At 42.9% G+C, this 24,421-nt stretch overlaps 1 protein-coding gene and 1 long non-coding RNA gene across 4 annotated transcripts in view; one reads left to right on the forward strand and one right to left on the reverse strand.

Moving 5' to 3' along the window:
- Positions 1-24,421, reverse strand: part of SLC24A3 (solute carrier family 24 member 3) — a 481,958-nt gene that overhangs the window by 11,802 nt on the left and 445,735 nt on the right. For all 3 annotated transcript variants that reach the window (XM_072799866.1, XM_072799867.1, XM_072799868.1), the window contains 3 exons: positions 18,751-18,917; positions 17,489-17,603; positions 16,066-16,178 (listed from right to left, as the gene is read on the reverse strand). In XM_072799866.1, coding sequence (XP_072655967.1) covers positions 16,066-16,178; positions 17,489-17,603; positions 18,751-18,917 — 395 coding nt within the window. The remainder of the gene's footprint in view (positions 1-16,065; positions 16,179-17,488; positions 17,604-18,750; positions 18,918-24,421) is intronic.
- On the forward strand, positions 13,306-14,505 carry LOC140618005 (uncharacterized). The gene is made up of 2 exons (XR_012018168.1): positions 13,306-13,455; positions 13,875-14,505. It is a non-coding gene; the product is annotated as an uncharacterized lncRNA (long non-coding RNA).

Below are 24,421 nucleotides of genomic sequence, written 5' to 3' on the forward strand. Positions count from 1 at the left end.
CTCTAATTCCTCATGGCAGTTGTTGCAGAGAAAACAGAAGGCTGGCTGGTTGCCAAGTCAACAGGAATTTAGCCCACAATGCATGCATATTTTTCATCTGGATGCACACACAGACACCCATTCAGACCTAGTTTTATGTGTGCACGTGGTTCATAAATAGTTCCCTAAATCTTACCCTAGGGGGTCAGAAATCACCAGCTTCAAAGATTCTCACTTCCCCCATATTACAGTTTAAAATCTTTCCCTGGTCTGAGGTCAGCTCCACACAACCAGCCAATTTTTTAGGAAAAATAAGAAGATTCTGGATTTTTGCTAAATATGTATGACCTGGAACACCTGCTTCATGTCACTTTCCATTTTAAGATTTGGGTAACTGGAACACCTGTGTCGGTGTAGGCTCCAAATTGATGTGTCTAGCCTTGGTTTGATGTTGTAAGATATCACCGGGAGGGAATCTCTTCCCCTGAACAATTAAATGTGGAGAGAAAGTGAATAAGCCTACAGAGAAGAGGCACTTTAATGACAGCTGGTGCATGAGTCCCATCCTGTCCAGAGGCTCTCACAAATATAGGGTTTCATGGAATTCTAGTGGCGATTCTGGAGGTAGGTAGGGCGGGTTTTGTTTTCCTCATGCAAAGATGACACAACTGATGCTCTAGGAGTTCAGCACTTGGCCAAGGTAAGACTCTGCTCACCAATTTCCATTCATGTGTGGGTGTGGGTTTTCCCCACACACCCAAGCATTTCTGTGACCCCAGATGGGTATCCTACAACTTAACTCTTTTTAAAAAAATTTTTTTTTGCTGTCACACTATTTACTTAGTGACAGCATCAGATCCCATAGGTGAAGGGCTCTATCCTACAAGACAGCCCTCCCCCACCCCAGATGACAATACAGGTCCAGAGGTCAACTGTACTTCTGATGGACTAGCTATAGATTGGAGATTCGTTTTATTTTATTTTATTTTATTTTATTTTATTTTATTTTATTTTATTTTATTTTATTTTATTTTATTATTTTATTTTTTTGTATATATATATTTTTGTATATTTTTTATTGGAGTTCAATTTGCCAACATATAGCACAACACCCAGTGCTCATCCCGTCAAGTGCCCCCCTCGGTGCCCGTCACCCAGTTACCCCATCCCCCCGCCCACCTCCCCTTCCACTACCCCTTGTTCGTTTCCCAGAGTTAAGGGTCTCTCATGTTCCGTCACCCTCACTGATGTTTCCCGCTCATCTCCTCTCCTTTCCCCTTTATTCCCTTTCACTAATTTTTATATTCCCCAAATGAATGAGACCATATGTTTGTCCTTCTCCGATTGACTTACTTCACTCAGCATAATACCCTCCAGTTCCATCCACGTTGAAGCACATGGTGGGTATTTGTCATTTCTAATGGCTGAGGAATATTCCATTGTATACATAGACCACAGCTTCTTTATCCATTCAACTTTTGATGGACACTGAGGCTTCTTCCACAGTTTGGCTGTTGTGGACATTGCTGCTAGAAACATCGGGGTGCAGGTGTCCCGGCGCTTCACTGCATCTGTATCTTTGGGGTAAATCCCCAGCAGTGCAATTGCTGGGTCGTAGGGCAGGTCTATTTTTAACTCTTTGAGGAACCTCCACACAGTTTTCCAGAGTGGCTGCACCAGTTCACATTCCCATCAACACTGCAAGAGGGCTCCCCTTTCTCCACATCCTCTCCAACATTTGTTGTTTCCTGTCTTGTTAACTTTCCCCATTCTCACTGGTGTGAGGTGGGATCTCACTGTGGTTTTGATTTGTATTTCCCTGATGGCCAGTGATGCGGAGCCTTTTCTCATGTGCTTGTTGGCCATGTCTACGTCTTCCTCTGTGAGATTTCTGCTCATATCTTCTGCCCATTTCATGTTTGTTTCTTTGCTGTTGAGTTTAGTAAGTTCTTTATAGATCTTGGAAACTAGCCCTTTATCTGATACGTCATTTGCAAATATCTTCTCCCATTCTGTAGGTTGTCTTTTAGATTTGTGTCTTTTAGTTTTTTTTTTCTTTCGCTGTGCAGAAGCATTTTATCTGGATTAAGTCCCAATAATTCATTTTTGCTTTTGTTTCCCTTGCCTTCACAGATGTATCTTGCAAGAAGTTACTGTGGCCGAGTTCAAAAAGGGTGTTGCCTGTGTTCTCCTCTAGGATTTTGATGGAATCTTGTCTCACATTTAGATCTTTCATCCATTTTGAGTGTATCTTTGTGTATGGTGCAAGAGAGTGGTCTAGTTTCATTCTTCTGCATGTGGATGTCCAATTTTCCCAGCACCATTTATTGAAAAGACTTTTTTCCAGTGGATAGTCTTTCCTCCTTTGTCGAATATTAGTTGACCATAAAGTTCAGGGTCCACTTCTGGGTTCTCTATTCTGTTCCATTGATCTATGTGTCTGTTTTTGTGCCAGTACCACACTGTCTTGATGATCACAGCTTTGTAGTACAACTTGAAATCCGGCATTGTGATGCCCCCGGCTCTGGTTGTCTTTTTCAATATTAGATTGGAGATTCCAAGGACCTCCTCCTTGGGTTTGACTAGTTTGTTAGAGTGGACACATTTTACCAACTAGATGACAGGTATGTTATATAAGGATATAACTTAAGAGTAGCCAGATGGAAGAAATGTACAGGGTGAGGTATTGGAAAAGGGAGCAGAGCCTCCATACTGTCCCCAGCAAACCGCTGTCCCCAAATCTCCACATGTTCACTAATCCGGAAGCTCTCTGAACCCTGTCCCTCTGGAGGCTTCACTGCAGAGGCAATTGATTAATTCACTGGCTATTGGCAACTGATTCAACTTCCAGCCTCTCTCGTCTCCCTGGAGGTCAGGGTTTGGACTGGAAATTTCAGCCTTTTAATTACATGGTTGGTTCTCCTGACAACCAGCTCCCATCCTTAGGTGGGATCCAAAAGTCACCTCATTAACATAAAAGAAGATACCTATAGCTCTTTGGAAAAATACAGAAATTTTAGGAGCTCTGTTCTAGAAACAGGGATGAAGATCAAACGTATTTCTTACTATACATCACAATATCACACGTAACCAAGGAGCTGGTAAGGGATTAGTGTAGACTGAGAATTGGAATTCTGACAGTAAATTCTAGACTCTTCCTTGCACCCTGAAGGGCACGTGGAAAATGCTAGAATTCTCTTCACCCACTAATAGCCCTCAAAAGTGGCATCCTAGTCCTTCCTGCCTATCATTTCTGAAACCATCCTGAATAAACTGTCACCCTGAATAAGCTGTAAGAACTACAGATGTCAGTGTGGCAAATGCCCTTGAGACTGCATGTCCCAGTACTCCTTCTTATCATTTTCGTGGGACCAGCTACCTCTCCACAATGAGTACTAGTGTCTATGCCTGGAGAGCTTGTCCCCGAAGTGTCAAGCTGCCCTGTATCAGTGACTCTTGCGATGGATACATAAATACGAGGCTCCCCTGCCCCTCAGATGGGGTCATTCTGAGATAGGAGTGTGCACCATTTGCTAGAGCCCCTCAACCTCATGGGCTCAACTCTAGTCACTGTGACTGCTATTGTCTGCCTTCCTTACCCATCTCACCTCCCCGCTTCCCCGCTGGAGTGTCCCACCTCTCCTCAATACCTGCCTCACCTCAAATCTTTGTCTCAGGATTGAATGGTGTTTGGGGGTGGATCTAAACTGGGGTAGTGAAATAAATAGGCTTCAGGCCTTAGGCAACCCAGGTAAGCCCATCCACAGGGGATCTGTAAGGACCTTGCCTTCCCCCAAATATCACCTCATTTTTCTGACACAGTGCCTGAATTTAACACAAAATTTCCCTTAATGGGATTGGGTAGCATCACTGTAGCTCCCAGGAGCTCTGCTAGGACAACCTCAGGAAGAACCATTCAGTAAGATGTTGGCCAACAGTCCCCAGATTCCCTATCCAGATGCTGTGGTAACAGTTTGGCCCTGGCATTCTGGCATTTTGCTGCCTTCCATGGTGCAAATGCTCCAGTCTGGCTGGTTGTTAGCCACCATTATGGCCTCACTGAAGGTGGGGTTACAAGGAGTCATGCAATCTCTTCTGGTGAGCCTGTAAGAGGAGGTTTCAGTGCCCCACTGTCTGCTCATGGTTGGGAAAGAACAAAGGAAAGCCGGACCTGGCAGCAGGAGCAGTATCTAGATGTTGGGAACCTGATTTGGGAAAGCTTACTGCCAAAGATGAGAAGGAAGGATGTGGAAGTACTTAAGAACTGACTAGCTCATTGGTTTATGCTACACAGGCCCAGGCCTTCTCCTGGGTTCTGGGGAGCATTAGTTGAGAGAGATCTAGCTCCTGCACATCAGTGATAACAGTCCCATGGGATTCTGGAGGGAGTAAATTTGGCAGGAGTAGCCTTCTTGGAGGAGGAAATGGTTGGCTGAAGGTTGATCTTAGAAGAAAAGCTTTCAGGAAAGCCTTGATGTACTTGGCCACACTACCCTTGAAACATTCTCCTGGCTTCACAGCCCCACTTTCTGGTTGACTGTTCCTCAGCCTCCTTCACTACATGTTTTTATTTTTCCCAACCCAACATCAGAATATAGTTCTGGGCTCTCTTCTATATCTACCTTTACTTCCTTTATGAGCTCTATGCCTCGAAAACCATTTAAAGCTACTGATTTCCAAGTTTATGCCTACAGCCAAGACCTCAGCCCTGAACTCAGGCCCATTTATCCCACTGTCTACCTGACATCTCCACTTGGATGACCCTCACACATATCATACATAATCTGTCCCCTTGTTACTTCCTCCTAAATAGGTTCCCCATCCCACCACCTGTCTTCCTCATCTCCATAAAGGGCACTAGAAATTACTTTCAATTTTTCTTTCTCATCCCCTCCATACATCCATCAGAAAACCTTGTCAATTCTTTTGAAAAATCTCTTTTTATCCCTTTCTACTCTCACACTACCTTATCTCATGTCGCCAGCATCTTGTCACCAGCTCCCTGACTTGTCTTCCTCTTCTTTGCCTTCTCGTAATGCATTTTCACACAGTATAAAATATTATCTTAAAACATAAAGTGAATCATACCTTTACCTTGTTTGAATCCTCAATGGCAGTTAAAGCACAATCCAAACTTTTCACAACAGCCAACAAAATCTCTGGATGACCAGACCCTTGCTTAGTCCCAAATCATCTCCCCTTTAACATGTATTTAGGGGCTGATGCTAAAGCAACCACCAAGTTCTGCTGATTTTTATTCTGCTGTTCCTTCTGGTGCCTTTTATTGTTCTGCTTTACTGCTGTAACCGAAGTGGAGTGGGCCACTGATCTCAATTCCTCTCCCCTGTAGTAGAGTTCTGTGTCTACCTCCTTTCCACAGCCTTGTGGTAGACAGGAGCATTTCTCTGCCTCTTGGATTTGGGTTTGGCCATGTGATCTACTTTAGCCAATGGGATATTAGTGGATTTAACACAAATGCAGGTTTGAAATGTATTTCCATCATTGACATGACTTCTTGTGCCTTTCATCCTGGAAGGAATGTGTCTCAGGAAGTCAGTGGTCCAAAGAGGATGAGAGACACAAGGAATAGTCCCGTCTGAAGTTTAGATCCAAACCTAGATCAGCCAACACCTGTCACCTTGCAGATGCATGAATGAGAAATACATGCTAATGTATGACAGGCTGCTGAGTTTGGGGATGGTTTGTTATGCAACATTATGGTAGCAATAGCTAACTTATACAGCTACCCTAGTCCAGGTCACTATGTTTTCTCTCTCCTGCAAATGTCTTATAGCCAGTCTTACCTATCATCAGTCTGATCTGGCTCCCACCCCTTCTCTATATAGTAGTCAGAATCTTCTTTCTAAAAGGTGCATATAATCACAACACTCCCTCCCTCATACCCTTCAGTTTCCTACTGCCATGGCTCTAGCTCACCATATCCTTTAGCACAGGGTCCCTCTCTGTCTCTTGTTTCATCCCAGCCACTCATCTCTCCACTTTGCCGCATCCCTCCTGCTCCCACATACCCCCAACTCCCATCCCGGGTTCTATTCTCAGGTCCTTCCGAGTGTGAAGCTTTCTTGGATCTCAATCTTCTACAAGCTGTTCCTCTTACATTCTTTACCGCTTGGCTCCCGATAATCTCAGGTTCTCACAATAAGCATCACTTACAAGCATTGGAGGTCCCCAACCCCTGCCACATACCATGCAACTCCTACACCACTAGCCCTTAGGAGGTCATGCATCACACTTTGTTTTGGAATTGCTTGTATAACTGTCTCTTTACAGAGGCTGCAGTTCCAGGGGCACAGGACAGTGTCTGGCCTGCTCACTGAGGTATTCCCAATGGTGGTTACCAGTTTAGCACACAGTAAGCATTCAGTTAATGTTTGATCAGAAAAAGAATGAACTGGGCAGAAAGTATAGGATAAGAATCTTTCTGATCACCTCTTCTTTTTCTCTTTGTGGATTCTGGGGTTAGATGGGTTCTTGCTTGGAAAAAAAATAGACTCTTCCTCCCTCTATTACTTTGTGGATTTGCTTTGCATTTCTAAGGCTTAGCTTAGAGATCTGAGTTTTGTTCTGGCTTCCTGGAGCTTGCCTGGTGACTTTCTTAGTTCTGCTAGAGCATGTGGAACAGACATTCATCACCAAAATGGGACAAGAAGTGCTCATTTCCCAAACTCTGAGTTTTAAAAATATTTCAGGCACTTAGGTAGCTAGCTGGCTTCTGAGCAAACCGCAAGTGCTAAGAAATGTCAAAATCTGTAAAACTGCATTTATTCCTCACTATCAAATGCCTGAACCTAATACCATGCACAAAACAGCTGTCTTGATGGTAATTACCCAATAATTATGACTTGGAAACTCCAACTAGTAGAGATGGAAAAATTGCTTCAGAATTGTCAGCAGGTCTGTTGTGAGGGCAGGAGAGACTATTAAACCCCCACAGGCTTCTGGGTTCTGATGGGAGAGATATAGAGAGATGCCATGGGATTACTGTCATGCTAAATGGAAGGAGGCCCCTGAGTGTCCTTACAGAAATGAAGCCTCTCTTTCCCAGAAAAAGCTGGAGGTGAAGAGGGAAGGCAAAATGCTCATGGCAAATAAACCCTGAAGTTTGCTTTTTCATGTACCTGGAACTATTTTTCCAAGTGAGTTGGGTATCATGTCATGAGGTTACACAGATGCCCTACACATGTGGCTGGGCATTGGGGGCCAGGCTGGGGGGGCCTGATGAAAACCAGGTAGGACCCAGGGACTGAAAAATGTGTAATCCTCATGGAAGGATCAAAAATGTTTCCTCCAATCTTTAGTCAGAAATCCATTGTAGACATATAAGGCATCATGGCCTGGGCAGTGAGGAATCTGGGGGTCAGGAGTTGTTTATTCCTTCCAGGTCCTTCTTTACGTAAAGCTGCAGAGCTCACTGAAGCCTAAAAGCAGATCCTGTCCTCTCTTCTAGCAGAGATTCAAACTCAGAGATATATCTGGTCTAAAATCCCATCCCAGTGATGCCCCTCATGCTCCTGTATCCTCAACCATGCATGGTGGCATTGTGGTGCTCTTTGTTTTTGGCAATAGTCTCCTCCTTCCTACTGTGGCAAGAAAAAAAAGTCTCACTATATTCTCTGCCTATTTCTGGCTGTGACAACCTCTCTGACCTGCAGAAGAGGACTTGGGATAGCAATGCTCAAAGAGTGAAACCCATGACTCCTGCCCACCTCACTCCTGCATTTCTATTGCCTGGCTTCCTTCCCTTCTATTCTCAGACACAGCATGTTTCAGTGCCTTGGCACTTGTAGTCCCTTCTTTCTAGAATGCTCCTCCTGCCCTCTTTCTAATCATTTGCTCTTCAGCAAAGATCCCACCTCCCTGTCCAATGAATCCAGTGATGTGTGCCACTCACCCTATCACATCATTGTCTTCATGAGGCTTTTGCTCCCCCAAGTTAGCACATTCATGTACTTGTCACTCATGAACTGTCTGACTTCCCCCTCACCCCGGTGCATATTCTAAGGGGGAGAGTCTCCTCTATCTTGTAATTCTGTGTTCTTAGCACCTCTCCAAGTTCTTGACACATTTAGCAGCTGCACAAACAACAGTGTTGATTGAAGAAATAATCCTTGCCTTACTTAGTTGTTGTCAGGACTAGATGAAGCCATGCAGGCATGGTGTCCCTAGAGTGCCCCTAGAGTGCATTGAGCACATAGGTACTCAATGAATATCAAGCTATTCCTTTTTTTTTTTTTTTTTTTAAGATTTACTTATTTGAGAGAGTGAGTGCGTAAGTAGGGGGAGGTGCAGAGGGAGAGGGAATCTCAGGCAGACTCCACCCTGAGTGCAGAGCCTGATATGAAGCTCTATCTCACAACCCAGAGATCATGACCTGAGCTGAAACCAAGAGACATTTAACTGATTGAGCCACCCAAGCGCCCCTAAGCTATTCTTATTGCTGTTATCTTCCCTTCTGCTCTTTTATCAGGTCATCCTTTTCCTTTCATTTTGTTCTATTCACATGTTTTCTACCCACGGTGGGAAATTTAGGATCATCGGTGCATCTATCCATGCATGCATCCATCCATCCAACAAATACTTGTTGAGCATGTTCTAAGTTCCAGGCACTACCAGGCATAGAGGAAACAATAAATGCATAGGATGAGAATAGTTCTTGCCCTTAGGGAGATCACCTATCTGGGGGAGACTCAGGCAAAGGAGCAAAGGTAAGCTTTGATGGGAGCTGCTCAAAAATACAGGAACGACATCTGATCCAAGCTTGGGAGATCACATTAGACATCCAAGCTGACACCTAAAGGTGAGCTGGAGCAGACAAAAGAAGCCTCTCGTAGCAGCCCCTTTATCCCTTCTGTGAGGTGATCTGGTTCCAGATGGCCATTTTCTGGGACCCCTAGTTTCCAGGAAAACCAAAAGACAGAGATTGATTGGGCCAAATCCTAGGTCACTACTTTGGTCTACCATTACTAGCAAAGATATAGTCTTTACAAGTAAAGTCTCTCAGAAAATTAAAGTCCATTTCTCTATAGGACAGCAACTTAATTGTTTTTGATGAGAATATTTCCCAACTTTTTCTTGATGACTCAGAATCACCACTACAAATATAAATTCTTTTTACCTGAGCTGAAATATGGCAAAGCTCTCAGAAGTTTGTATGTATGTACGTATGTATGTATGTGTGTATTTATTTATTTATCTCAGAAGTTATTGATGCACAAGGAGTTGCTTTGCCCCTACTTTTGAGGAAATAAGATTTGTTTTCTTTCTTTCTTTCTTTCTTTCTTTCTTTCTTTCTTTCTTTCTTTCTTTCTTTTTCTTTCTTTCTTTCTTCTTTTTCTTTCTAAGATTTTATTTATTTATTTATGAGACACACACAAAGAGAGAGATAGACAGAGACACAGGCAGAGGGAGAAGCAGGCTCCATGCAGGGAGCCCGACATGGGACTAGATCCCGGGTCTCCAGGATCACACCCTGGGCTGAAGGCGGCGCTAAACCGCTGAGCCACCCAGGCTGCCCAAGATTTATTTTCTATTTAAACAAGTAAAATGTCCTGCTATGTGCAAGATGGCAAAGTGTGCAGTGTGAATGGCAAACACAAAATGGATATGGCCCTACATTCTAATAGCAAGTAGATGATGTGGGTACATAACAGACAATGTAGGAAAGAGAATGGATCAACAGGGACATGGAGAACAGATGCTGTAATGTGCAGTGTGAGGCTGTATTTGGGCAGCACATGGAAGGGCTAGAGAGCTAGGCATGTGGTCAGGACTTGAAATATTCTCTTGCCTATGGGATTTCCTCTTTGTTGAATGCCCTCCCAACCAAAGAGATCAAACTATCTGACTAAAATACAAAAAAAATGTAGCATTTTAAAGAATGCTGCTAGGATCTGAGGCTGGTTTTATTACTCTGTCCCTCCCTAAATCAGCTCACCTGGCTGTACTTCCCTGCTTTTTGACCATTTACTTTTTTTTTTGACCCAGGCTCAAAAATTTTCCTTAAGTTAAGATTTTACTACTTATAAAATATAGGATTCTAGACCACATAGCTTTAAGCTAAATACATCATGGGCTTCTTAATATCTCCTAAGTTGTGAATATTACTAAAAAACAAGTAGACATCTTTCTAAAGAAGACATACAGATGGCCAACAGACACATGAAAAGATATATGTCTAAAATCACTTGTTATTGGGGAAATGCAAATCAAAACCACAATGAGATATCACTTCTCCTGTGTCAGAATGGCTAAAATCTAAAATACAAAGATTAACAAGTATTTGCAAATATGTAGAGAAAAAGGAATCCTTGTGCATTGTTGGTGAGAATGTAAATTGGTGTGGCTACCATGGAAAACATTATGGGGAGGGTTCCTCAAAAAATTAAAAGTAGAAATACCACATGATTCAGTAATTCCACTACTGGATATTTACCCAGAAAAAACAAAAACATTAACTCAAAAAGATATATGCATTCTATGTTTGTTGCAGAATTATTTACAATAGCTAAGACCCGGAAGGAACCTAAGTGTTCATTAATAGATGAATTGATAAGGAAGATATAGTGGAATATTATACTGCCATAACAAAGGATCGGGTCATGCCTGACAACATGGATGGACTTAGAGGTTATTAGGATAAGTTAAATAAGTCAGACTGAGAAAGACAAATACTCTTATGATTCCACTCATAAATGGAATCTCATAAAGGAATAAGCAACAAAAAGCAGAATCAGACTTATAAATACAGAGAAGAAACTGGTGATTGCTAGAGGGGAGGAAAGTGGGATGCTAGGCAAAATGGGTGAAGGGGAATGGGAGATATAGGCCTCCAGTTATGAAATGAGTAAGCCATGGGAATAAAAGAGTATAAGGAATACAGTAAATGATACTGTAATAGTGATGTAATGGGACAGACGGTAGCTATATTTGTGTTGAACAAAGCATAATGTATAAACTTGTCAAAACGCTAAGTTGTACTCCTGAAACTAATGTAATATTGTGTGTCAACTATATTCAAATTTAAAAAATAAATTAAAAAATAGGTTAACAAAAAATTTCCTTTGAATTTTAAAAGTTCAAAATGAAATCTTTTCCACACATGGTTCTGAAACAACTGTATGTCCACATTCAAAAGAATGAAGCTGGACCCCTACCTCACACCATATATATATATTAAAAAATCTTGATTTCCCTGGGGTTCATGAACTGTTTATAGATTACATTACTGAATTTCTGCTTTCAAAAGAGAGGCCTGCATTGGACGTTTGTATTCTGGGAATAAAATGAATACCCCTCTGGAACTGAGTACAGAAGTAGCAACATTTGGATGAAAATGCAACAACATGTCTTTCTCCAGTCTCTTGACCAAAAGTTCCCCCAGGAGCACTCTCTTGTGTGTCATGGCTGTTGGCACAGAAGTAGCCTGTTTCTTGTCCTGTATTTTCCCCTCCACTTCAGTTAAAGGCAATCTTAAACCACAGAATTAGATGTGCTCCTTGCACAATCCCAGCAGAATGACCAAAGTGACCCAGTTATGTCATCTACAGATGGAAAACGTGAATTTGGGCCAAACATCTAATAGGGCCTGAATTTTTGTCTCCATGATTTCACCCTGTCACTAAGTCTGGGACCTGAAAAGCATATGTTTTCATGGCTGTGGGTGTTACTGAATGAGAATTATGCTTAATTTTCTGCACTCTGAAGAGTGTTGGGAGAATGTCAGAAGGACAGGAAAAGAGGGCAGATCATTGGGACTCATTTATGGCAGACAATGTGCTTTGCTGAATTGAAATTTTAGGTCTGATATCCATGTTCGGTCAGGGAGATTTCAAAGCTGGAGGGGAGGAACTGGTTTGCTTCTAAAATGAGTTTTGAGTTGCTGTTTTTATTTGGAAAGGTTTTGATTTCACCTTAGATGAGGTGCCTTGTAACCACAGTAAAGAAAAAATAAACACAATGGGTCTTAGGAACACAGGAAGGATGTACATCCCCTGTCCCTGTCTGTGCATTTCCCCACTAGAGAGAGTCCATGTGGTAAAAGTCTATTATTTATGGATCAAATTTCTAGTATATTTAGAGCACAGTTTCTTTCCATCTTTTTGCTGCCTGCTAGTCTCTTCACCAGAGGCAACAAAAAGTAGTTGAAATTCATAACTTTAATAAGAGATAAGTGGGGAAATGAAATAGAGGAACACCAGGATCTGTTGAGTTCTCCAGCAGATCCACACCCAGTGCTCTGATTTGGGTTAAGGGGCACAGAAGACAGGCAGAGTCAGGGGTGCCAATGAAGATGGAATCTAAAGGTGGACCGTGAAGTGGGAGACAGAATATTTCATAGAGCAAAGCTTGAGCCTGTGGAGGGAGGGATACACCCAAGCCTGAGTATGACTAACCAATGACTAGTATTTCCAAAGGAAGGTAAGTTGATTCAACACTTTTTTCATAGTTCAAGTATGTACATGCCCCATACTATGTGCCATGGGGAAGCTTACCCTCATGGAGCTTCTTGCGGTCAGAATGTCGAGGTAAAGCACGTGTTTAAAAAAAAAAAAAAAGAATAGAAGATTGCCATGAAGCTGTCCTCTGAATCTCAGGAACGAAGTAAAGACAAATTAAAATGTAAGGAATACTGTCATTTGGAAAAATAATTAGGCATGTGTAAAGAGCTTTAAAGTGCTTATATTCTATATAACAACTCTAGCCCTGGGAAAATAACCTCAAATGCTAATACAGTTTTATGTACAATTTTTATATATCTCTAAAATCTATAAGATCAATGTACAAAGATGTGTATTGTATCATTATTTATAACCATGAAAATCTTGAAGCAATATGTATCTAACAGCAGCATCATGGTTACGTAAATTTTAGTGTAATAAGAATATGAGGTTGCCTTTAAAGATGATGTTTCTAGTAAGATTTTAAGAAAAACATGTTTGCTATATTAAGGAGTGAAAAAAAAAGCAATGCACACAATTGTACAGCGAAGTCTCAGCTATGTAAACCAAAGTGGAAAGAAAAATATGCTGACATATTAACAATTGATATTTATAGACTGAACTGTGCATAATTTTTATTGCATCCTCTGACCCCACAGAGTCGCATGGGTGGCCACAGCCACATGTGGCTACCTAAATTGAAATTAATTAGAATCAAATTAAAATAAAAAATCCAGGTCTTCACTTGAACCAGCCACATTTTAAGTTATTAAATAGTCTCATGGAGCTTTTGGCTACTCTATATGACAGTACAATATAGAACACTTCCATCATTATAGAAAGTTCTATTGGGCAGGCACTGCTCCAGAGTATTCTATAATTAGAGTTTCTCTAATTTTTGATGAAGACCATGTGCTATTTTTCTAATCAGAAAAAAGGAATAACAAAGTCAAGTTAAGATGATTTGACTGTAGAAAAACCTGAGAGATGATGTGAGGAATGGCAAGACAGAATCAAGGTGAACTTGTATTTTAAGGAAGAGTGACTTTAATGAGAGATATTCAGTATAATAGATAATACTGTCCTCACCTTAAGTACAGGAATAGTGTGTTAACTGGGAGAGTCCACACATGGCCCAGAAAAAGGAGTTCAAAGAGGCAGGATTGGTCAATGTGCTCCAGGATGGTTGTTGTGGCAGAGAGAAAAACCCTATGATATGGGTGGATGTCTCAGATAAAGCAACTCAGCAGCTCTGGTTTTATCCAGCAAATCCTCCTGTTGGGCTTCCACTCTCAACCTGACACCCTAGACTTTAGAGTCTGCTAGTGCCCACTGACACTTGCATGTCCTCTCTGTCCTTGATGCACAGTTAAACAAGTGTCCTGGAGCTTCCTATCTGGCACTTGTATATCTTACTACCATCTGTTTACATTCTAGCATATACATCAAACTCTTGTGAACTTGGTTGATGTGTGTCCCTTCATAATTGCCTGATGGACAACAATGTCACTCATAAAATCTTAGGAAGATTATCTGGAACCCTGTGACCACCCAGCGGATGATGTCCTTTCAGTGGTCAACTTGGAGGACATTTCTTCAGTGTCTATTTTACATGCATCACTTAAAAACATGAAGCAAGTTCAAGATTTAGGACAAGGGCTGTGAGTGAAATAGAAACAAGGGCTGTGGAGAGAGATGCCATTGGTGGTGGTGGTGGGGAGGGTCCAGAAAGGAATTCTGAATGAGACACACCTGGAAGAAGGGACATAATTTCCAATGGGAAGAGGTTGGGATGTGTGCATCTGAGGCAGAGTAGTCTTTAGTAGGAGGGGAAAGATCAGGAGATTCAGGCACAGTGACTCTGAGGGGCACTGGCTTGGCTTTACGCAATGTCTAAGACAGAGAGTAGTCTGGAGGTGTAATGTTTAGGGTGCACTGTTGGGGCTATTGAAGAACTGGCCTTTCTGGTGGGAATCTGTTGACATTACAAATAGGCAAGGCTAAGTGGTCCTTATCCCTGGGCTTAGGGCCCAGGATTAAAACTCATGCTGCTGAATCTCTCATAAAAGTCATCAAAGACATCATTTTCTAAATCAATATTGTATTGTCATGGAAGTTTGGATATCATTATTTGTTTATTGTCTGATGAGCACTCACATGATCTGACCCTGCCTAGTCTCCCAACTGCCTCTCAAAGCATGGGGACCCTCCCCCAGGGTCACTCTATTCCATTTACACTGGATTTGCTTTTGTCTCTCCAACATGCCAATTGCATCTCTGCCTTAAAGCCTTTCCACTTGCTGTTCTTTTTGCCTGGAATGCTCCATGCTGCCCCAATTTCCCCATGGCTGTTCTCTCTACTCATTCAGATTTCATGTCATAGTTCTCTCCTGAGAGAAGCCTTCCCCCAAGGGAATGTGGTCTTTCTCACCATGGTATTCCCCAATGTCACTGACAACAGAGGAGAGAGATCTCCACTCCTTAGAACACATTCTGCTTCTTTCCATCTCCTTGTGTTGATCTTCACCCTCTGGTGAAATTTCTCAGCCAAGAGGTAACTTCAGATGAACCAAAAACACGTGGACTTTCTGCATGGATTTCAATTTCATTGCATCTGGCTGGACCTTCCCTAGTTGAAACAGCCATTCACCAAGGAGCTTGGAGGACAACCATCATCTGATAAAATAGGCCATCATATTTTCTTCAGGATACACAATTACTTAACAACAAATTGTGTAGATAGACCTAGGTAATGCTCAGTAGCACATTTAGAGAACCAGCACTGGGCTGGGTGTAAAAACTCTGGAGCACATTATTCTTTTCTTCCTGTGTCTTCCTGTGCAAAAATCTTGAATTGCAGCGTCTTCCTCAGTCAGTCCTCAGACAGTGTCTTGGACAGAATTGCCATCAGCAGAAGGGGAATATTTTAACAAATTGGGAAAGAGGGCCGTACCCACTGTGTCACTCACCTACACATATATCTGAAATCACAATCAGCTTAGCCTCGAGAAACAGCATGGAGCCCATCATCTCGGGGTCTGACTGTCATCAGATCTCTGGGAGGGAGGAAGGGCATTTTGCATTTTTTGTCCCTTCCTTCATGAATGAAATTATTTTGCCCACAAAGCAAACACACCAGACAGGGGGTGGCAGATGATGGTCCATAGGCCAAATGTGGCCAGCCTCCTATTTTTGCATCATCTATGAGTTAAAAATGATTTTTCTATTTTGCAATGGTTAAGAAGAATGAAAAGAATCCTATATCACAGATCGTGACATGTAAAAATCATAAAGAATTCAAATTTCAGTTTCTGTACAGAAAGTTGCATTGAAACAGCCACACTCGCTCATTTACACATTGTCTACAGCTAGGGCAACAGAGGTGGATAGTTGTGACAGAGACCATTTGGCCCACAAAGCCCAAAGTGTTACTATCTGGCCCTTCACAGAATAAGTTTGCCAATCCTGTTTTCAAGGCCTGAATTTCCCCACAAGCCTGATTTTGGAAGGTCTTCAATGAGGAAGAGTTTATCTCTCAACAATTAGTATTTCCACATCACCTTTGCCCTGAAAACAGTGTCCCCAAAGCCCAAGACTTGAAGAGGAATCACAGGCAAAACCAACTCACGTAGGATCCATAGTCCACAGCCAGGGTCTGTAGGGCCCATGGGAGACCAAGGCCAATGAGGATATCAAACACATTGCTCCCAATAGAGTTGGACACAGCCATGTCTCCCATGCCTGCAAAGAAAAGAGGTCACTTAAGTGAAGAGGGGATCTGAGGCTAGTACAGGGGCCTTCCAAAAGGACTCTCTTAACCCTTGATCTGACAGCCAGAGACTTAGCAGCAGGTTTGCTAGCTCATTTGCTAGATGGTTCCCTCCCAGGCTACCACCCTTATTTTCAATAGAATATGTATTTTCAGTAGAAAGGGATGGAATAGAACAGGTCAGAATAGAATGAAATGCACCTTCCACTGAACTGTTGACCTTTCAACATGATCATTAGCTAAATGTGAATGTTTGCAAAAGCCAAATATAGTTCCCCAAATTCTGAAGCATCCTTATAGAAAGGACAAACTCGACAGTGCTATTAAGCCTCTCATGAGCTCACCAACTCATATGTTAGTACCATCTCCCAACTGCTCTACACTGTCTTTAATTCTTTTTCTAAGTAGTTGAGCACTATTAAGAAAAATAATGTAAGCAGTGGAATTTTGTGAGGACTTCTAGGGGACACTGTGCTAAGTGTTGTAGCTGCACACTGTGTTTGTTGAAAACAAATGCAATCTAGCACAAATCAGTCACATAAATTAGAATGGGTGCCGGCGAAGGGCATGGCCATCTGGAAGGGGCATCCATCTGTGAGCTTGGTTTTGAAGGAGGGGAGGCTCTGCCATACACTGAGGACTGACCTGTGGCAACCACCACTGCCAGGGTCCTGCAGCTGGGTAGACCATAGGAGTCTGCCTTCTCTAAGTTTTGGTTTCCTCATCCATCAAATGGGGTCTGATTTTCTCTACCCTGTAGAGTTGTTTAAATAAGATAACGTCCCTAAGCTGCTTTGTTTGATGTGTGGCACTCAGCAAAGGTTAGCTATCTTTACATTTACGACTATTTTTAATAATAGAAGGATGGTAACACAAGCTCCAAATGGGGCTTTGCATGCTACCTAGAAATGTCTGCCTTTCTTTCTTTTTTTTAAATTTTATTGATTTATTCATGAAGACACACAGAGAGAGGCAGAGACATAGGCAGAGGGAGAAGCAGGCTCCCTGTGGGGAGCCCGATGTGGGACTTGATCCCCAGATCAGGGTCACACCCAAAGGCAGACGCTCAACCACTGAGCCACCCAGGTGTCCCCATCTCTGCCTTTCTTAACGGTAGATCTTCTTCCTCTGTTCTTTTGATTCCAGTTAGCTTTTTAACCAACAGTGCACTGAAGTCACCCATCACCCTTGATAATTGCCATGTGGATCCCCTAAAGCTCCCCCTACCCAGAGGAGACCCCTTTCTTCCCTATCCCCACCCCCATCTAACTGGAGATCCCACCTTGTCGGGCCACAATGAGGCTGGCCATGCAATCGGGCACACTGGTTCCAGCTGCCAGGAAAGTGATCCCCATGATGACATCAGGAATCCCCAGTGTGTATCCAATGATTGTGACCTGGAAGAAGCAGGAAGAGGTAGTGAGCTGGGGGTTGATGCCAGCTCTACCTGCCAGTGGATCCTCTGCCCAAGAAGAACAGAAGGCTGCAGTCTGAGTGGTCTGCCCAGGGGGAAATGTCTGCTCTCCATATCAGTGTAGATGGCAAAGAACATTGAGTGGAGCAGACTGGGACTGCAGGTCAGGGGACCAGGGTGCAATTATGGAATCCATGTTTTCCAACCAGAGATTGGCATTTATACGTGTTCCTTTCAGGTGAGGCAGGAAGCTTGAGAGAGAAGAAACAGTTCCTGGGAAAAGGTGATTTGAGGACAGAATATCTGAACTTAGGATGGTCCTGGGAAACCCAAGATGGATGGCTGCCGTGCTGCACTGGACTAGGTTTGCTCCCTAGTTCAAAAGAAAAGTCAGAAATGGGCAATGAATTCTGGAGGGTTGTGTTTCCTAAACTGGCTTTCAGGCAGAGGCTGTTTTGAGCCATAACTCCACAATCAATGCCAGCCCTTGAATCCTTGTTTTAGCTTCAGAAGAGATCCTTGATGGTCACCTGGTCCAAGGGCCTTATTTTCTGGTTGACAAAACTGTGACTCAGTTAGAGGAAGTGGCTATGACAGCTGGGATTATGACTCCCCAATTCCTCATGTCTTTCCTTCATGCTCTTTGCCTTGTGGCTCTGCTATTCTTCTCACTAGAGCAGGTGGAGTATAGTTTCTCCACCACTGAGAGTGAGCAAAAGCCACAGGCCAAGGCAATGTTTCCACTGGCCCTCTGGCATTCAAACAATCTGCCATGAGAAGAGCATTACCCAGGTAGCCACAGGTCCACGGACAATGAGCCAACATATGGAGTAGACATGAAACCCACCCACGGCCTGAATCAAACACAACCATGCTGTGGCCTAAAGCAGAACTGCTCAGTCAGTGCTGGCTAAGATTCATCGAACCACACTCAACCTGCAGATATGTGAGCAGAACTTCTTGTGATTCAAAAGCACTGAGTTTAAGGGTTGTTTGGTATGCTGCTTATTGAGGCAATAGCTGACTGACAGTTACAGGGCTGAAACCACACTTGCTATTCCCCTCCGATTGAGTGCATTTTTTCTCTCTAAAGAGATCTAGCAATGCCATGGGGTCCTCAATACACTCACCATCCACACCATCATGTAGGAGAAAGCTGCTATCCATAATGTGGAAGAAGCAAATGTCACCATAAACCATTTTTCCCAGCGGGGCTTGTTGCAGTTGGGTACAGTGAAGTATAAGACAAAACTCAGTGGCCAGGTGAACACCCACTTCACTGTTTCCAGTTTTCCAGCTGGGAAAATAGGAAAGGCAAAAAAATTTAGTGAGTTTATTTCTCTGTTTTACCAGCCCTCCATGCTATTTTCCCTAGACATTTGTATCCTAATTGATGACCTGTGAAATAAGCCTTATTATGTTGTTCTTTTCATAAAGGACACAAATAGTTTTCCACCAGCGACAAAACCTGGTGTACAAAATCAGGCAGGATAAAAACAATTATCCACTGCTCACCTGCTAGCTAGGCACCCAAATGACAGAGGAGTCACTTCTGAGTGCAGGGCTGGGAGGATGGTTTGGCACATAGGGCCAGGTGGGAAAGGATGAGGAAGATTCTCAGACACAAAGGGAGAGGAGTGTGTGGGGTGTGGGTGAAGGTCGGGGAGGGGAGCTGGAAGACCACCAGTCTTTTTGGGGTCTGTTCTCCCCGCAGTTAGATAACAAAGATCTTGCAGATTATAAGGTGTCAGTGGTCACAGCGCCACCTAGTGGATTTGCTCAACATTGTCTGTCAACTCACCAAAATCTTGAAAGAGGATTTGAAAGATCTCAAGGTTGTCAAGGTTGCTTGGGAGTTTGTATCTCACGCTAATGTGAATTTTCAAATTAGTCATTGATTTCTGGCTCTCTAAATACCTGCTGCCATGGATGAGGTGATGGATCGGCTGGTAATGACCTGATCCTATCATCTCTGTGTTGCCTGAACTCTATGTCTCAGACACCCATAAATGCTTATTTTGGTGACTATATTGCCATGAGTTCCTTGTAGCCTCAGATCTCATAAACATATCAATTCTCCTCTACCCTTTATTACCATCCTGCTTAAGTGCTAATACCTCTGGTAAGAAATATGCATTGTATATTGTATATACTCCCTGCTTCAATGGAGATAACATCTCTGCCTTCCAGAAAGTTCCCCCAGCTTCTTTCTAGTCAACCTTCCACCCTCTACGGTCATAGGTTAGTTTTTCCTGTTATCCACCTTCAAATAAAGAAAATCATACAGTATGTGATTTTAGTCAACCACCTTCTTTTAGTCAATATGTGTTTTGAGGTTGATTCGTGCGTGTGTCAGGAATTCATTCTTCTTAATTGCTGTGTAGTGTTCCATCCTATGAATACACAATTTGTTAATCCATCCTCCTGTGGATGGGAATTTGAGTTCTTGCCAGTTTTCAGGTATTACAACTCAAGTGGCTATGAGCATTTTTGTACACTTTGTTTTGTGGGTATGTTTTTATTTCTCTTGGGCAAAGACCCAGGAGTAGAATTGCTGAGTCACAGGGTTCGTGTTTATTTAACTTTGCAAGAAACTGCCAAGCACTTTTCCAAAATGATTGTCCCATTTTATACTCCTACCAGAGTTGAGGCATTTTTTAAATTATACTTTGCACAGTGATTAATAAAATGTTAAATGAAATTTATTTTGTAATTTTATGCCAGTATCCAGCACTTTTCCAATTAGCTGCTATGCGGATATGAAGATGGGAATGGATGGATGACAACATTGGGACTGTCTGGCTGGATTTCAGAGCAAGAAAGCTATCAGATGTTTTCTGTGAGGGGCTTCCAAATGCAGTAGAATCCAGAGTACAGTAAGACCCTTGGATCCCATAGGCGTCCTGATTCTGCAGGCTCTTAAATCCAGGACTGTGGTGATATCATTTATCCATCTGAGGCTCTGGGGATCCCCTCACTGGCCTTCCAGTCTTGCCGATGCCCTCACACAGAGAGACTTGGCCCAGTTTAAAATACACACCCCATCAAAGTTACAAAGCGATACTCAAATGGGAAGAGAAATAACTGCAATCTGGCTCTTTGTCATTCTCCAGAAAATTAAAAAAAAAAAAAAAGGAAAGAAATCAGAACTTAAGACTGTAGGAGCTTAGAAAATGATATTGATTAAGTAAAGCTGCAAGCAGTACATGTGAGCACCAATGGATTTTGAGATTTTCCTCTTAGCTGCTTTAGAAAATTCTGACTTGACCCTGGAGGGGCCTTATATATGTGCCTTCATGATATATGTGCTTTCTATCAGTTATAGCTGCATTGTAACAACCACAAACTTACAGTAGAAATTCAATCAGTATCATCTGGAAGCTACCTTTAAACATAATGTAACAAATATAACTCCTTGAGCAAACCAACTGATACAGAAATGTGCTTTTTAAGTGATTATGAGGAGCAGGAGAAGTCAGAAAAGGAACATACTTATATTTTGGGGTATTCTTTTCAGTCTTTTTTTTCCTCCCGAAAAGTGTTTTTACCTATATGCACATGTAAATGTTTCTATTTCTGTTACTCAACAGTAAGACTTTCCTTCATGCGAGGGATAAGAATATATATATATACACACACAAAAGAATATATGCACAAATTATACTATGCATAGGTGTATATAATTCACACATATGTCATGTGTATTTACCTCTACGTATATTATATACATATATAAGCACAGGGATGTTAATATATGTGCACATTTTAGCTGACCTAAATTTCCACTTCTGAATAAAGGGGTAGAATGGCTTCCTTTCTCTTTGAATCAACAGTATTTCTGGACATTTTGTCATCTTTTCTTCCATTGCTATGTGGTCCAAACAGAGCACCCTGCTCCACCAGGGGCAGGTTTATTCCTTCACTCAACAAATATTCATTGAATGCCGCCCCTGCCAGTCTGTGCCACGTGCTGCTCCAGGTGCTGAGGATAGAACAGCGAGTTAGGAAAATCAGACTCCCTGTGCTTGAACCTGATGTACCAGTGATTATGTGATTTCTCGGAAGGCAGCCAGCAGCTGGGAGATGAAGCCAGTGACATGAAGCGGGGACTCTGAGCATTACAGTATCCCTTTGAGTGGGACTTGGCTCTAAAAAGCAGAAGACCTGTTCTTAAGTTGTATCCCTTATTGAGCTAATAAAGAAGCTTAATTCTATTGGGAAGAAAAAGCCATCACTCATTATTATGGACATAGAATTAAATATACCAATTTATTCTAACCACACAGGCAATAAAAATGTAGTGTTTTAGGATGGAGAATCCAGAAAAAAAGAAAAAAAAAAAAACAATTCCACCTAGGATAAACATACTCATATTTTTGTATGCTTCTTTGCAGTCTTTTTCTGTGAAAGTATGTTTGTCTATGTACACATATAAACATTTCTTTCTTTTTTTTGGAGTGAGAGGGAAAACGTGAGCAGGCGGGAGGGAGAAGGACAGAGCGAGAGGGAGAGAATCTTAAGCAGACTCCATGCCCAGCTTGGAACCTGATGCAGGGCTTAATCTCACGACCCTGAGATCATGACCTGAGTTGAAATTAAGAGGCGGATGCTTAAGCAACTGAGCCACCCAGGAGCCCAGGAGCCCCTATATGTAAACATTTCTACTTCTGTCAGCCAATAGTAAAGCTTCCCTCATGCAAGAGATAAGAATACATGTGCAATTTATATATATATCTATGTACATACACATATACTATGCCTAGATGTATATACAAATATATATGAATTTAACCTATATGTACATTTCATGCACATATAAAAACACAGATATGCTAATCTCTTGGCATATCTGCATATAAGCATACAACATAACATAAAAATGTATATTTTGTATGAATAAACACGTATATGTATACAATATACCAACCATACATGTGCACACTGCACATATATGCACACATACCTATATTCCAGTTTGCACATGTATGTGCACTATGTGCACACACAATATATGTGTCTGTGTGTACATGCATCCTCTATATGCCTATATTTACATACTTCCACATAGTTATCTATTCGTTACTTATACTCACTATAGTCAAGTCTTGGAAAGAAGAAAGCCCTACAGCTGAATGACATAAACACAGAAAGCCATGCACCTGCAGGATTACCATGAGAGGGAAAAACGATCTCATTATGTGGACAGAGCTTTTCCAGGCCAAAGGAACTGAGGGCAGAGGAACCGAATGTGGGGCTCCCTGGACTGAGTTCTGGCTCCTCAAGTGGCCTCTGCTGGCCCGCTCACTGCTGTGAGGAGTCCGCCTGCCCAAGGGAGGGCCTGCTGGACACTCAGCCTGTTAGCCTCAGATGGAAGTTCCTGAGTCCGGGAAAGGGGTTTGGCCTCTTTGGTGGGAACAGAAGATCATAGCTGGACAAACTTGCCCTCCATTTCAGAGGCAGCACCTGGCTCTGAATGAGGCTCCCCTGAAGCTCAGGAGAACTGTGAAGATTGCTGGTGTGACTCCAAGGGGCTACCCCCCTCACTGCCTCAGGTGTGGCCTACCGACAAAAGCAGCACCAATGTCACCTGGGGGCTTGTTATAAATGCAGAATCTTGAGCCCCTCATCAGACCTCTCGAGTCAGAGTTTGCATTTTATCAAGGATACCCAGGTGACAGGGCTGGTTGGTTCCATTTCCTTACTCGGTAGCTTGGGGCTCTGGAATGAAGCAGAGGCCCCAAGGAGTGGCAGGCCCCGTGCTTCCAAAGGATACAGGATGTCTCAGGTGGGGTTCCTGAGCCCACACCTGCAACCATGTCTCCACACACAAGGAGACAAGATGATGCGGCTGGAAGCCCCAGGCCTTCTCATCTGCAACTAACCACAGAGACGAGGAAGGGAGGCAAACAAGATACCTGGAAACCTCATAGTTGGGTCTGGCATCCATCCCATTTAGGTGAGGAAAAGGAAACAACTGACCTGAGAGGGACCCGTTTGTCCCACTAATAAGACCCAGTTGTGGCAACCAGATGAGTTGTCTGGTGTTACAGGTCCTTAGTCGTCTGCCTGGGGGGGTGTGCATGGGGCTTCTGGCCTTCGGGGGGGCCGATTCTGGCCCCTTATAGACTCTTCACCTGGCCTGAGAGCTTCTTTAATCAGTGAAACACTTCAGCAAAATAGGCATTTTTTTGGAGCTTGGTTATGGGCTGCCAATGGTGAACTCTTGAAAGCGTAGGCCAGGCTAGGCAGAATTTTAGAAGTAAGCCCTCAAGAGTCTGTGCCCTGATTCTCGGAACCTGTGAAGAGGAGGTGACTGTGCTATGCTGTGTAGCCAAATTAGTCTCCTGATGGGGGGTAATGCAGGTGGGCCTGGTCCAAGCCCCTCAAAAGCAGAAGGGGCAGTCCAAGAGACCAGACGTGTGAGAAGGACCGGAGGTGCCATTGCTGATTTGAATGCAGGCCATCTGGGGCAGTGAGCAACCCCCTCAAGTGACAGCCAGCAAGGAAACAGGGCTCAGCAATACAACCACAGGGAACTGGATTTTGCCAATAATCTGCCTTTGTTAGAGAGTGATTCTCCCTGGGGCCTCTGGGAAGGTCTATAGCCCTGTCTACACCTCCAGTATGGCCTTCGGAGCCTCTGAAGCCCAGCCAGGCGGTGCTGGACTTCTAACCTACAGAACTGGAGGCTAATCAACAGGTGTTGTTTGAAGCCGCTAAATTTGTGGTAATTTGTTATACAGCAATAGAAAAGGAACACAAAAGTGCATAAGGGAGAAACGGCCTGGTTGCTTAATTCTT

Source organism: Canis lupus, chromosome 26 (assembly GCF_048164855.1).
Source record: "Canis lupus baileyi chromosome 26, mCanLup2.hap1, whole genome shotgun sequence".
Lineage (NCBI taxonomy): Eukaryota > Metazoa > Chordata > Mammalia > Carnivora > Canidae > Canis > Canis lupus.